This window comes from Arachis stenosperma, chromosome 2 (assembly GCF_014773155.1).
Source record: "Arachis stenosperma cultivar V10309 chromosome 2, arast.V10309.gnm1.PFL2, whole genome shotgun sequence".
Lineage (NCBI taxonomy): Eukaryota > Viridiplantae > Streptophyta > Magnoliopsida > Fabales > Fabaceae > Arachis > Arachis stenosperma.
The window spans coordinates 114,628,990-114,645,697 of NC_080378.1; the positions used below are offsets into that span (position 1 = coordinate 114,628,990).

At 38.5% G+C, this 16,708-nt stretch overlaps 2 protein-coding genes across 2 annotated transcripts; both read left to right on the forward strand.

Moving 5' to 3' along the window:
- Positions 1 to 6,450: 6,450 nt before the first annotated feature.
- On the forward strand, positions 6,451 to 7,476 carry LOC130963500 (uncharacterized). The gene has a single exon (XM_057889608.1). The coding sequence runs from the start codon at positions 6,451 to 6,453 to the stop codon at positions 7,474 to 7,476; it is 1,026 nt and encodes a 341-aa protein (XP_057745591.1).
- A 90-nt stretch (positions 7,477 to 7,566) lies between these two features.
- On the forward strand, positions 7,567 to 8,913 carry LOC130963501 (uncharacterized). Its single transcript, XM_057889609.1, has one exon. It carries the CDS (start codon positions 7,567 to 7,569, stop codon positions 8,911 to 8,913), a length of 1,347 nt encoding a protein of 448 aa, XP_057745592.1.
- Positions 8,914 to 16,708: the final 7,795 nt, after the last annotated feature.

Consider the following 16,708-nt stretch of genomic DNA (forward strand, 5'->3'; position numbering starts at 1 on the left):
TTCTTTGATTTCTAAACTATGGAGGGCAGCCCCAAGTATTTGTCTTGAGCTCCGATATGTTCAATATTTAGTGTCTGCGCAATTGCTAGTCTTGTGTTCTGAGGTGTGTTGTGACTGAAAAAGATGGCCGACTTGTTCAAATTGACTTTTTGCCCACTGAAGTCCTCGTAGATCTCTAGCAATTCCAAAATGCTTTGGCTTGTATTAGGTGAGTTCTTGCAAAAAAGGATTGAATCATCAACAAACAAAAGGTGATTAACTGTTTGGCATCTCCGATTAACTTGAACTTCTTGAATTAATCTGTTTTGCTCTGCCTTGTATAGCAAGAAAGAAAGTCCTTCCGCACAAAAAAGAAATAGATATGGAGATAGGGGGTCACCTTGTCGGATGCCCCTATTTGGCGTAAAGAAGCCAAAAGGTTGCCCTTCCACAACAATAGAGTAAGAAACAGTCGTTATCAATTCCTTAGTCCAGATAATCCATTTAGCATCAAAGCCCAGCTTTTCCATGATGTACCATAAGAAGTGCCATTCAACCCTATCATAAGCCTTGCTCATATCTAGTTTAATAGCCATCTCATGATCTGCTCCACTTCTCTTATTTTTTAAATAGTGCATACATTCGTGTACAATTAGAATATTATCTAAAATGAGTCTACCTTTGAGAAAAGCACTCTGATTTAGGCTTATGATTTTATTCATAATACCTTGTAGTCGGTGCACCATAACTTTAGAAATAATTTTATACATAACTGAGGACAAACTAATCGGTCGTACCTGAGTCATGTCACTGGCATCTGGCACCTTTGGAATCAAACAAATTTGAGTATGGTTGAAACTTTTTAGAATTCTGCCACTGTGAAAGAAATTTCGCACTATCTTAAAAACGTCACCTCCAACTATATCCCATAAAAAGTGAAAAAACTTAGCTGTAAACCCGTCATCACCAGGAGCACTCTGAGCATGAACACTGAACGTAGCTCTTTTGACCTCGTCCATAGTTATCGGTCTTTGGAGCCTACGGTTCATGGAAGCTGTAACCTTAGGCTCCAAATCCTCCAAATATGGATTCGGATCAACCGAACAAGAAGAAGTAAAAATATCAGAATTAGTCTTTAGCTACCTTTGCAATATCCTCCGGTTTCGATGTAATCTCATTGTTCCTCCCAACTAATCTCCAAATTCTGTTCCTTCGCACCATTGATTGAAATTTCTGGTGAAAGAATCTAGTATTTTGATCTCCTTCTTTTATCCATTTGACTCTAGATTTTTCTCTCCAATAGTTCTCTTCTTTCATATATGCTAGCTCCAACTTCTCTTCCAATCTGGTAATCTCCTCTCCCCTATTGATTCCAGCCACCCGCAGCTCCTCTAGGCTAGTTTGAAGGTCCTCAATTTCTTTCCGAGAGTTTGCTTTGTGAGTTATCTTCCATTGAACTAATCTATGTCTACATTCTTTCAACTTTTGGGCCAAGGAGAACATAGCCGAGCCTACTACTTCCATTTTTCATACTTCGCTGATAATTCTTTTGACATCATCTTCTCCACACCAACATTCCTGGTATTTAAAACGCCTTTTATTATGCCAGAATTGAGGTTCAGTTTCTATCAAGATAGGAGCATGATCCGAGCCTGATTCTGTGAGCCTGTGCACCACTGCATTCGGAAACTTCAGCTTCCATCCCATCCCTACTAAAAAGCGGACAAGCCTCTCCTTCACCAAATCCTCTCCTTGTCTTCGGTTTGTCCACGTGAAAGGCCGCCCCACCATTCCAATATCCACTAATTCGTTGCTATCAATAAAATTAATGAATGTTGCAATGGTAGTTGCTGATTTTTGGCCTCCACCCTCCTTTTCCGCTTGACTTATTATAGCATTAAAATCTCCCGCTATTACCACTTTTCCTTCCAGTTGTTGACTCATTGTTGTAAGCTCCTCAAACTGTAAGGCTCGAATTTGTTCCGAACAGCTCAAATGGACACCAATGAATGTCCATACCCCATTGTTTCCGAACTCCTTAACTTCAGCTGCTACAAAGAATTTCCCGCTGTTTATAATTTGAACATTGATGTTGTCCTTCCAAGCTAGTGCAAGTCCTCCTGCCATTCCTGACAGGTTAACAATATGCCAGTTTTCATAGCTGCATGCCCGGAGTTTTGCTTCTACCTGTCGAGATTGGTTCTTTGTTTCACTTATGAACATAATCTCGTGGGAGTGGGATTTACATATCCCTTTTAGGGTGTGAATTGTCAGGGGTCTCCCTATACCCCGACAATTCCAAACTATAGTTCTCATAGCGCCTTGGGTGCCATTCGTAGGCTGGCACCCTCCACCCCCTGTTCAACTGCATTTTCATCCTCTGTTCTTGCTTTCTTTGTAGATCCTTCAACTATACCACTCATCAACCTTTTTTTGGATCCAGCTTTAATATCCAACCCTCCAGCACCATGTCTTGCTAATTTTTTCCACTTCCTACCTTCCTCTGTTGTGAGACATTGCCCAATAGTGGATTGCATAGGTTGTCCTTCATCTTCCTTGGCATTGGACTAACCAGCTATGATAACCTCCATGCATTCTGTTCTAGAGTTGGCTGATTGAGGTGACTCAGGTGTTGCTTTGTTGACAGCGTTTTCTGGTTTCAAAATTTGTTCCTCCTCTTGCATTGACATCCCTGTAAATTCCTCCAATAAGCAGTTTAAGTCCGGCTTTTTCTTACGTTGAGTAGCCTTATTCTGATTCTGGGCTGAGTTGTTGAATGTTCTTTCTCTTTCAGAGTTAATTCGTATTCCCACTTGGCTGGCTTTAACCCATTCGCCAATGTCATCCTCTTTTACCCGATCACTCTCTGTGTCCTTCAGCAGATCATGGCAGTTTTTCACCTCGTGCCCCAATTTTGCGCAATAAGTACAGAACTTTCCAAGTCTCTCATAGCGCAATGCCACCTCTACCTCCTTTTTATTAGGTCCTGCAACAATTAACTGATCCCTCACTTTCTTGGTAGCTTCAATATTGATCTTGGCCTTTACAATCCTAGTTTCTCTGCCTCTCATCTGAAATTTACCTACCTCCAACGCTGTGCCCAGCCTTTCTCCCAATTTACGTCCAACTTCGAGGGTTTTAAACGATTCTGGTAAACCCCAAAATTGAACTCAAACTGAAAAATTGGAAACAATCTCTTCATCACCGTTATGATCTTCCTTCCATCTCTTGACATGGAGCACGTAATCCTTGAATAGCCATCGAGAACCACGTTCAACACGTAAGACATCCACCTCTTTATTAAAAAAGAATTGGAAGTAATTGTCCCCTTTGTCACTCACGCTAAATACCTCCAGATTTCCCCATATAGCCTTTAAAGCATTCCTCGTGGTTCCAACTGAGAAGGTTTTGGAAGCAAATAGTATGCCATAGATACTATTGGAGCAAGCGTTAATACCTTCTGATATCTGTCTCTTCCAGCAGAATCACATTCCTACCTCCTTTTCGGTTGTCTTTTTCGATCCGATCTTCATCCCTCCTTGCCTCAGCCATGCAGATTACGTAGATTATCTTTGTCAAACTAGTAGTCAGAGATTTGTGTTGAAATTTAATTGACGTTGACAGTGTAGCCTTGACGGCAGCAAAGACTCTGTTAAAAACCCTAACAGAGCACTTGTTAAATCTCAAAATTTATAATTAAAAAAAAATTAATTAGCCTATTTAATCAATACATCATTTACATATTATATAAGACAAAATACACTACATTTTATTTGCACCATGTCAAATCTTGTCTCTTTAATTATTCTCTTTCTAAACACTTGTCACACTACTCTTTTGATAGCACAAACATACACATGTAGAAGAATCTTTCTTTCTACATCGTAGAATTCACCTTAAATAAATTTCTAGAATAAATTACCATTTGTATCCATGAAAGATACAAACGCCGACATGCATCCATATAAAAGTAAAACGACAATTGTACTTACGGAAGATAGCTTCCGTGTGCTAAGAATACCCTAACGAATCAATTATGTAACCAACGTCCGGATACTCTTGGTATACAGAAGCCATCTTCCGTGATTATAATTATCATTTTATTCTTATATAGATACATTTGTCAGTATTTATATCTTTTATGAATACAAATAGTAATTTATTTTAAATTTTCATGTCGCTATTAACTTCGTCAATTCAAGTCACAATATTAAACTGCACTAAATTATATGTATGAATTCTTCAACGGCTTTTGCTTTTAGCATTGTCAACGCTAATGAATAATGGTATGACTTAATTAAAATAAGAATTTAGCTAATATGTATTTTTAAAATATATGTTAAAATTATTAATTAATCTTCTTTTAAAAAAAATAACATGTAAAATTTAATTTTTTATATATTTATTATATATTTTATTGAAGTAAAAATTTAAATTAATCATAATTTAAGCTAAAATTTTTTATGATTTTTTTTAAATATTAATTGATTAAATATATTTATTTTAAAAAATTTTAATTTAAATTATAATTCAATTGGATTGATTTAAATTTGAAAAATAAAAATAAATATTTGTCAATTGTTAGGAGAGATTGATGGGATAATGGGGAGAGAATTGAAACGATTATCTCTCATGTGGATAGTAAGAGATAACAGGGCTGTTTTAATTCTCTTTCCACTATCCATCAACTTTTTTTAGTATTAATTGATCAAATATATCTATTTTAATGTCTTCAACCAACTCTTTTATGTACTAATTACATGCTAAAAGTTTGGATTATTGATAATATTAATATTTTAAAAAAAATACATGTATCTCGTTTATACTGTAAATAAGATATACACGTTTCGGGTTTATATGTCTTACACTGTAAACGAGATACATGCAAAATTATCTCATTTACACGGTAAATGAGACAAAAAAGTGATATTTATTTCGGTAATTATTACAATTAATTTATTTATTAAAATAAAAAATCTTGGGTGTATGGTAGGACTGGCAATTCATACCCTATCCGCGGGTGCCTAACCCGGACTAACCCGTTCGGGTATGGTAGGCTACCTGCGGGTAGGGTAGGGTATGGTTCGGGTATGCCTGCGGGTAAGGTAGGGTAGGGACCCGCACCTCAAATATATAACACATATTTTATAAAAATTAGGTATATAGTGAAAGAAGTGAGAGTTGAACCTACAGCCTCTCTTATGTAATGACTTACAATAAGTGAACAATCACTAAACTAGTTAGTTACTTTAGTAATTTAGAGTATTAGTTTGTTATTTTTTATGTTATTAATATGTATAAAATTTGATATATCTGCGCGTAGGGTAGGGTTTAAAACTTTAGGGTGCGGGTATGGTAGGGTTAGGGTTGAGAGATTCTCAACCCGCGGATAGAGTAGGGTAGAGTTTTAATAGAATTTTGAACCCGCGGGTAGGGTTAGGATAGGGTCCAAACCCTACCCTACCCTACCCACTGCCAGCCCTAGTGTGTGGGGTTGGTTGCAAGGTTTTTCTAATGCCAATGCATCCACGATTTTGTGCTTTGCTTCATTTTTATCGATAATCGAACTGGTCAAACTACTGAATTATTGGATTATTGATTTAACTGGTGAGTTATTGGTTGAACCGATTAATTCGGTTTTATTTAAATAAAAAATAAAAAAGTCAAAATTTTAAAAATAAAACTTAAAATATATATTTTTACTAACATTTTAAGAATATCTAACTTTTCTAAAATAATATGAAATAGGAATAATAAGCATTTTATTAATTTTATTCTATCATAAATGTTTTATTTTATTTTTATATTAAAATAATAATTATTTTCAAATTTTAATAATTTATTAATTAATTTATATCTATTATACTATTATATACTACAAATATTTATTAAAAAATAATATTAATAGATATTATATAATTATGAAAAGAAAAAATAAATAAATTCATAATTATTGTTAAATAAAAATAAATTATTTGATAAAGGATATATATATATATATATATATATATATATATATATATATATATATATATATATATATATATATATATATATATAGGGTAAAAAACCAAAATGAGCCAAGGAGAGCTCAAAATTACCCAATTCAGCCAATTCAAAAATCTATACATGAATCAACCAGGACGAATTATTATATAATTCGAATCAATATGATTCGAATTATAATTGCATGTAATTCAAATTGATATGATTCGAATTACGTAGACAACAAACTAAGGTAATTCGAATTGACTTAATTCGAATTACTAGGAAGGAGACATTGTTAAGTAATTCGAAACAACTTGTTTCGAATTACACTTAACTAATTCAAATTTAGTTAATTCGAATTACTAGGTTATGTTGTGATACTACATAATTCGAAACATATAGATTCGAATTATATATATATAGTGCGAGCCAGGGCTGTATATATATGCTGTGAACTCATGATGCTCTCAACAAAGAGGGGAGATGGCTAGTGAGGAGAGTTTCCTAGTTCTGGTACATTACAGAGGGTCGATTAAGAGAAAAACTCGGTCCGGCGTGAAGTTCACTGATAAGGATCCTCTATGTATTATCGTGACGCCGACAACCACCTACGATGCTCTTGTTAGCTCTGTGCTGGAGAAGCTTGGTCTTGAAGGAGTTAAAAGGGTCAAGAAGTTTTTCTACCGCATTCCAACAGCGGTGCTCCATGACACCGTGAAGTTTGATTGTTTCACAATCGGTAGTGACGAGGACTTGCAGGTTATGTTTCTTTCTCGTAGGCAGTTTCCCGAGGTAAGGACACCAGAGCTGTTGGCAAAGTTGGTTGATGTGGTATCTAGCTCGGGTGGTTCGAACCGGAATGCCAATACTATAGCCGCGGTTGCCGGCTCGAGCTCGAGACCTGCTGTTGCTTCATCCTCTGCTCCTGTGTATGAGCCACCGATGCAGCCTGTTGCGTCCCCTTCGTTTGCCGTTGATCTGAGCAGCAATGTTGGAGACGAGGTTCGATATGGGGAACATATTCCCACCGAGGTACATTGTCCCACACCGGCTGGTGTTGGTGATGGTTTGTTTGATGATCCAGATGACGATGACGTGGAGCCGGATATGATCGCTGATGAAAGCGGCGATGATGTTAGAACCACTGTTCCGACAAGGGCTACAGGTGGATCTAGTTCTGGCACACAGCAGTATCCACACCATTTTTCTTCATTGGACCTGGATGCCATGCGGCAGGACGAAAATGCTCTGCAGCCCTCAGGATTTGGCGCTAGAGAGACCGAGGGGTCTGCCGGTATGAACGAGTTCCAAGTTGGCCAACAATTTCAGGATAAAGATGAGGCGCTGTTGAGTGTGAAGACGTACAGTATCCGCCGAGGGGTCCAGTACAAGGTCGTTGAGTCTGACTACCGCAGGTATGTGGGAAAGTGTTCTGAGTTTGGGAATGGGTGCACATGGCTAATTCGGTTGAGTCTCCGACAGCGGAAGGGTATCTGGGAAGTGAAGTGATACAACGGACCGCATACATGTCTTGCCAGCTCCATCTCCAGCGATCATAGGAGTCTGGACTACCATGTCATATCCACCTTCATTATGCCGATGGTTAGGGCTGATGCAGCTGTGAACATCAAGGTGCTTCAAAATGCCACGGCCGCACACTTTGGGTTCAGGCCTACGTACAGGAGGGTATGGATGGCGAAGCAGAAGGCCGTTGCCGTCATATATGGGGACTGGGACGAGTCGTACAATGAGCTCCCTAGGTGGGTTCTAGGAGTTCAGCTGACGATGCCTGGCACTGTAGCCGTCCTCAGGACTTGCCCTGTTCGAGTTGGGGGACAGGTCGACGAGTCTCAGGTTTATTTTCATAGGCTGTTCTGGACTTTCCCCCCTTGTATCCAGGCATTCCGTCATTGCAAGCCTTTGGTGAGTATTGATGGCACCCATCTATATGGGAAGTATGGGGGAACACTGCTAGTCGCCATTGCACAGGACGGAAACTCAAACATCCTCCCCGTGGCATTTGCACTAGTTGAGGGTGAGAATGCTAAGTCATGGTCTTTCTTTCTTTCCCACCTCCGTGAGCACGTGACACCCCAACCGGGTCTGTTAGTTATTTCAGATAGGCATAACGGCATCAAGGCAGCCCTCGAGGCTCCGGAAGGGGGATGGCTACCCCCTGCTGCGTACCGGGCGTTCTACATTCGACACGTTGCAGTGAATTTTGCCTTGACGTTCAAGGGAAAAGATGCCCGGAGGCTTCTTGTTAACGCCGCATATGCCAAGACCGAGGTGGAGTTCGACTACTGGTTTGACATTCTGCGCTCTGAGAATCCGGCAATGTGTGACTGGGCAAACCGAATCGAGTATTCGTTGTGGACACAGTACTGTGATGAGGGTCGGAGATTCGGCCACATGACGACCAATATTTCGGAATGTGTCAACTCAATCCTGAAGGGGGTTAGAAACCTCCCTGTTTGCTCGCTGGTGAAGGCCACATACGGAAGGCTAGCTGAGCTATTTGTCCGTAAGGGTAGGGAGGCCGAGGCTCAGATGGGTACTGGACAACAATTCAGTCAATACCTAGTAAAGTGTATCAAGGCCAACCTGAGGACAGCCAGGCACTTCACGGTGACTATTTACGACAGGGATAACTCGGAGTACACCGTTGCTGAGACGACTCCGACAGGTTCATTCTCTCTTGGTACGTACAGGGTCTCATTAGGGTCTAAGACTTGTGATTGTGGATACTTCCAAGCACTTCATTTTCCCTGTCGCACGCACTGGCATGCTGTGCTTATTCACGGCTTACATGGCAGTCTTACGTCCACGAGGTATATCGCCTTAGTTCCGTATTCGGTGTCTATCAGTTGGGATTTACCCCTCCGATTCCAGAGGGTTTCTGGCCACCTTATGCCGGGCCTACCGTTATACCGGATCCGAGTATGAGGCGTGCGAGGGAGGGTCGTCCTAGATCCACAAGAATTCGCACCAACATGGATGAAGCAGATCCGAACCGGCCAAAGAGATGTGGCCTCTGCAGGTAGCCAAGTCACACCAGGCGTAGTTGTCCACAAGCCTCAGGCCCTAGCGGGACTGCTGAAAATCAGTAGGAGATTTGCTATGTCTGTGTTTGTTTGTTAATGTATTAGCACTTGTCTTCTAGTTGTTTTTAATTGTTAATGTATTAGCACTTGTCTGGAAATAAGTTGTTTCCTATGTGTAATGAAACTTGTTATTTGTACCAAATATTTCTGTTGAATGTCTTTTAAATGATTGAAATTTATATCTATAACAAACAACATTATATCATGGGATGCCTGATAACGAATAACATAATATCAAACAATAAATCATAACATAAAAGTAGAATACATCAAAGTAAATGACATAACAAAACATCAAAGTACATAACATAATATCAAATAACATAATAACAAAGTACATACCATAACAATGATAACCAACCAACAAGGTACACAATATAAATATAACAACATGACATACACCACTATCCATGAATCATCTAAATAGGTGCGATCCAGTGCCGCAACGGCGTGGCACCCGTGTCCGGTAACCCCTACGTATGAGTGGCTCCTCATCCTCAATCGACTTGTCGCTGTCATCCGAAACTGGCTGTCTCGGGGTCATAGGCGCAACATGCACGGGTCTGGATGACGACGGGCCGGCAACTGAGTGTGATCCAATGCTCTGCGCCGATGCTGGGGTCCCACCCATGGCAAAAGGATGCGCAGGAGCTACCGTGGCAGGCTCATTCAGATCTACATCCAGGGGTGCCTGTGTCCCTGTCGTCTGAACCCGTCCGGCTGCAGCCTCATCCTCCTGCATGATGGTCCGGATATCATCAAGGAAATGTGGTCCACCGAACTCGGCCACAATGCCATCACTAGCAAGTAAGTCTCCAAACATCGAGCCAGGACTCACCCATGGAGTACTATCCTGAAGGGTATGATCATCACCGGGAACACCTACGAAATAATCTCCAAGACCTCCACCACCAAGCCCAGCATCAGTGTGACTCGTGGGATCTCCCATACCAGATCCATGGGACCCACCATCATGCCCGCCCTAATGGGCCCTATCAACCCCCGCAACATCACCTCCCCCAGGCATCTGGGCACCCTGTCTAGCAGCACCCACCCTCCTCCTACCTCCACGACCACGAACTCTCTCTCCACCCCTAACTGGGTCGTCCCCGGCATCCATAGCCCGATCGACCCAGTTCCACTCACGCTGGCTACGACGTGTCCCAACTCGTGCTCTCCGCTCAATACGACGTCTTTCAGGAACATCCTCGACCCGGTCCATGTCTGGAAGTCGGCCTGCACCCCTCTGCGTCGCCTCATCTGGAATAGGAACACCTCTCGGATCCCCCAATAACATCTCTGGCGACAAAAACCTCTTTCCGTGCTGATACCACCATGTCAAGAACTCATGTGACGGTCCGGGGTCGGGCATGATGTCAAACTGTAGAATGTGATCAGCACGCTCCTGCCAGTGAAGATGCCACTCAGGGTACTGTGCCGGGAACCAACGGTCACCTCCTCTCCCGTCCTTCGACATCAGGAAGTCGATGTTCAGGGCGGGAGACGGTATGGGCTGAACGCCGCCAAACTGAGGTAAAACTCTATCAACCTGATGCCACTCGACAACCGCAAAATAAATCAGGGACGTCCTGCATCGCCATAACATCGTATGCCGAGGCTCCAACACCTCAAGATGGACAACCTGGATGACGTCGAGTGCGCTATAGGGCATCCATATGAACTGAAAAAATCAAAATCAAATCGTTTGTACACTTAGTTAAGAGCTATAAACTGAAACAATGACTTCAGATAAACAAATGTTCTGCGTACTTACCTGCCGAGGCTGTAACAAGTCGATCTTCATGCGAGCCATCTGTACCCGAGGTCCCTTGTTGCTAATCCCAAGATTGTAACCAGACCATCTGCGTACAAGAAAACATAAGAATTGGTTGCATAATTGAAAGTAAAAACAAGAAGAATATATAGTACAAAACAATAACGGTACCTCGAGGCAAGGGGCCAGCTGATCTCATCATACCCAGATGGTCTAAGTGTGGGAAACCTCCAGAAGATCCAAGACTGTAATAACTGTAACGGGCCAGCTAACTTCACCACATGTCTGTTGGCGACTCGGCACATGCACCTGTACAGCCATGCTAGTGCCGCCGACGCCCAACTGTAGCGACCCATCTCCTCAAGCCGAGCAACATAAGGTAGCCATCTGATGTGTATACGATTGCCGGACTTGTCGGCAAACAGCTGCGTACCCAATAACATCATGATATAGGCCCGGGCAAAGCGCCTAACTGTCTCCTCATCTGCCTCGTCTGGACACTCTGCAAATGTCTCCTGAAACCAGGTGCAGTTGACTGCGAATTTCTGCACCTGGTTCTCGGGAGGTAAAACACCGAGCAACTCATGGAACCACTGCCAAGCAGGTCTCCCACCCTCAATGTAAAGGTGGAAGTCGGTAAGGCAACCACTAACGTAATCTCCGTCGACTGGCAACCCCAGCTGGTATGCGACGTCCTGAAGCGTGATAGTGCACTCTCCGAACGGCATGTGGAAGGTGTGCGTCTCAGGCCGCCACCTCTCGACGAATGCGCTGACTAGGGGCTCGTCTAGTCAGAACCATCTGTCGTTCAGTCTCGCAAGATGGTAAAGTCCCGCCATCTGCAAGTACGGAACATACCTCTCATCAAGACGCATCCCCTGTTGCCGCCTAACGCTGGATATGCAACGACGAGGCTGGCCAGTACATAAACCGCATAATTAGAACAGATGCACAAACCTCTAACATAAGCGATCTATTTTATAAGGAACCAGAAAATAAATCATGATGGGTAAAAGATATATGAAACAAACAACCAACATTTCATACACAAACCGCTCACTCAAACCACGTGCCAATACCATTAACAAAAACATATGCATTTTCACATTTATCATATACCACTACCGTTAACCGCTAAACCATCACTGAATCCACTATCCAAAACCGTTAACAAAAACCGAGTACAAAAACCGCTAACAAAAACCACTGGCCTAAACCGCTTGCTTAAACCGCTAACAATAAAATAAACCGCTAAAAAAAACCATTAACAAAAACCACTGTCCTACACCACCACCCTAAACCACGATCCCAAACCGCTAACCATCACTAAAACCACTACCCAAAACCATTAACACAAACCGCTTACAAAAAACAATTTCAAATACCACTAAGAAAAACTACTGGCCTAAACCACTTGCATACACACCTAACACTTAAATAAACCGCTATAAAAAACCATTAACGAAAACCACTAGCCTACACTACTTTCCTAAACCACTATCCTAAACCACTAACAGTAACATAAACCATTATAAAAAACCATTAACAAATACCGTTATCATAAACCGCTTTCATAAACCACTAACCTCGTCGTTGATCACACCGGCGATATGAGCTACTCCATCCAAACGATAAAGCCTTCCCGGATCGTCCCCCATCGACAGAAACAGCCGCTCTGGTCGCACTCGTACTGAACGTTGGTCTTCTTCTCTGGGATTTGGTGGGGTTGGAGAATGAGAAAGTGATTCGAATGAACTTGGCTCGAACTCCTTTTATAGCCGAATCCCTTGTAATTCGAATCAAGTTGATTCGAATTACTATGCAACTCAATTTTCACCTAATTCGAATCAACTAGATTCGAACCTCTCTATGTTCCACTTCTCCTAGTAATTCGAATTAAGTAAATTCGAATTAGCTTGATGTAATTCGAAACAACTTGTTTCGAACTTCATTGGTTTTTTGCCTTCCTAGTAATTCGAATCATATCAATTCGAATTACATGCAAGTATAATTCGAATCATATTGATTCGAATTATATAATAATTCGTCGTGGTTGATTCATGTATGGATTTTTTATTTGGCTGAATTGAATAATTTTGAGCTCTCCTTGGCTCATTTGAGTTTTTTACCCTATATATATATATATATATATATATATATATATATATATATATATATATATATATATATATATATAATAATTTGTAAATATTTTTACCAGAAGTGTGGCAGCCTGGTGGTTTTGATAAAGGATATCTATATATTATACATTTTTCATCTTCTTTCTTGTATTCAAATTTCAAAATTTCATATATCTCCAATTTCTTCCTCTTCTTCCTTCCTCTGCTCTCTTCACCATTGTTTACTTTCCCTTCCTCTATACATGGAATACTTGAATGAACTCCAATATGGAAGATTGATTTCGTACCGAAAGAATGTCGGTGGGAAAATAAGACCCCATGACAACAGGGATCCTGTTACCTTTAACAGAACCGATGAATTTGATCGTCGGCCTCCTGAGACAGAGACAGAAGTTCAGTATTTCCTTCGCAAAGAGCATAAGGGTCGTCCATATGCAATCAATGTTACTGTTCTTGGACGCGATGGAGTGCCATTGCCTGCTAGAGCTGAACAACAAAGGCCCAACAATGATCCCAACTAAAAGTGGACTATTACGGATCCCAGAAAGAAAAGCTAATCCCAGGCATGCCAGAAAGGAACCAGTGTCGATAGCTTTGTTGGAAGAAGACTTTAGTTATCTTTAGTTCTTTAATTTATGTTATGGCAGTTAGTTTAATTTGATTGTATCGTCTTCCTCTGTCGCCATTTTGGTAACCATAAGACATTTTGTTGTACGCTTCAGACATGATATAAGTAACTGATATTCAAATTGTTGTGCATGCAGAGATTGTTTGTTTCTTTGATTATTTCATAAAATAAATTGGGTATAAATATAATCATACTTGATTATAACATTATTTCAGATTTATTATCTTGTATTGCTATGCACTAGAGAGATTGTCACTGATCAGGATATAAAATTCATCTTTGTAATTGAATTGAAATCTAGTCATTATGTTGTTGCAGTCCTCGGGGTTATTTCTCAACTTCTCACATTTGAAAAATTCAATTATTTTGGTGAATGGAAGAATGGGTATAAAGCAACCTTATATACCTGGCTTGTGATCCAAAGAGGTGTTTGATTTGTTCCTTGGTAACAACATGGTTTGTGCCATGTTAATTGGCTTTCTAGATGAGCATCATAATTGTAGATGTCCATTGATTTATGTATCTGTATTTAATTGATCTATCATGGAGGATGTTATTGATATAGACTTTCCAAAAGGTTCAAAATTTCTTAATTGTTAATGTAAAGAGTATACATGTCTATGCCATGGTAGATTATTTGGAAACTATTTTGACAGAGGAAGACTTGTACCCATTTATAGATGAAATTAAGGAATTTCTTTAGATGGAGTCAAAGGATCCTCTTTCTCCTGTGTCAAAGAGGCCAAAGCTCTTCTAGAGTTATTGATGTTTTGTTTAGGTTTTCCTTGGATGTATTTATGGTTTAAGAATTAAGAAGACATGTTACTTCTAACTGTGGATTTGGAAACTTCACACTGAAAGAATTGGGTTGAATTTCTGAAAGAATTCATTTGTAATTCAATTCTCACAACAATTGTTCAATTTGGGATGATTGTGATGTTATTATTAGTATTTATAATTTCTTTTACATTAAGAATACAAGATGACGGATTAAGATGGACACAAATAATATTTTTGCATCTATGTTAGACTGTTTCATCAATTGGCAAACCCATATTTAATTAGATTAAGAGGGAAAATTAAAAAGTATACCATACATGTGAATAGTGAACTAAGATCCTTATTTTTTCTTCTGCAGTAGCCAGTATTATAACTATAGAAACAGAGATAATTAACCTGAGAATCTCTCTAGTGTATACCAACACAAGAAAACAATAAATCTAAACGATGCCATTGATAATTTGATATATGTTGCATTTTATATTGAGCTCAATAATAGAAGAGTTTCACATTCTCTGTATATAGTAACATATAATTTATAAGACAGTTCAATGTTCATATGTATATATACATTAAAAAACTAATAATAATAATAATGATTATGACAAATTGAACGCAGCCTTTGATAAAATAATCTTCATCATCTTCTTCGACTCTCTTCCCTTTCTTAATCCTATCAACACTGAATATAATGAATTGACATCTTTCGTTTACAAGTGCAGCCATAAACATCAGCCACTATGTCTTCACTACAAACTGGATTAGATAAATATGGATGCTTCTTCTGTTTGACATCTGAACCACTTTGAAACTTTGTAACCTGGATAGTAAACACTATCTTTTATGTTGATACATTTAAAAATGAGAAATTCTTGAAAGCCATTAGTTTTTTTTTTTAATTTTGATTATTATTATTTTATCAAGATAAATATTTAAATTTGGAGACCACTTTATTTCTCAATCATTATAGACGAACAAAAATAGAGTGACATCGGTAAGAAATCAATTCATCACCTATGACAACTATCCATCCTGTGGTTCAAAAAAGACTGGAGCAGATTTTCGTTTATTCCATCGAGCTAAAGCAAGAGCGAAAAGCCAGCAGTAAGGTCCGGAGCTGGATCCGAAGCGGCGGGTCACTCCGAGGTTGGAGCATAGTTGACGTTGAATCTAAAGGATCTACAGCTGGGTTCTATAAAGGAATCCTTTAAGCGTATAGAATCAATCTCGTAGCCTAGAGCCAATCCTATTCGGATTTTGCAAGAAAAAAATATGAAACGAAAACACTAAAAATGTCTTTTTTTTTTTTAAAAGACGTTTACACATGTCATGTTATTATTGGATATCTTTATTAAACCGGTTAATAATTGATTTTTTATTATAAACCAGAACAAAATTGGTTTATTATAACAACAATAATAAACTCAATTGTCTGCATTATAATTATTAGACCCGATTTGATCTGATCGAATTATACCATCTAAATCGAATATTTTTAAATTTTTTTGATAAAAAGACAATTATATCCCTGACTTTTTGTTTTTTGGACATTTAAATTCCTAAAAATTTAAAAATACAATTAAATTCCTAAAAAAATTTAAGTTTATTATTATTGTTATAAAAAATCGATTTTATTCTAATTTGTTAAGAAATTCAAAAATAACCGGTTCATTAATACGTCCAATAATAATGCGACACGTAAATGTCTTTTCAAAAAGACGTTTTACGTGTCTTTGTGGAGCATCCCCCATTAAATTTATATTCAACAAATAAATTTTATTAATTTATATTATAACTCATTGTCATACGGAGAAGTAAATTAATTATACTATATAGTGTATTTTAAAAAATATTATATTATTTAAAAATTAATTAGATAATATATAAACTAATGTTAAAATTAAATTATTTATATTAAAAATATTTTACAGAATATTTATTTAATAATTTGTATAATATAATTATATATAATTATTCGACTAAAATGTCATATAAATTAAAATATAGTTTATTAGGTTACAAATTTAAATTTATTTATTTTTAAAATAAATATAAGTCTTTTATATTAAAATTATACAAAACCGTATTTTTATTTTTACATTTGTTAACTTGACATCATTAAAAGAAAAAATATAATTTAAATTTATTCTATAAAAAATTGGTATTAATTTTTGTATAATAAAAACAGATGTAGCTATGAAATTTTGTAGAGCTATTGATTATAAATTATAATCTTTAGTTTGGCCTATACATATATCAATCTCTTTATCACTTAGGTAGTGTTTTTTGTTTCTGAAAATTTTAATATTTCAAT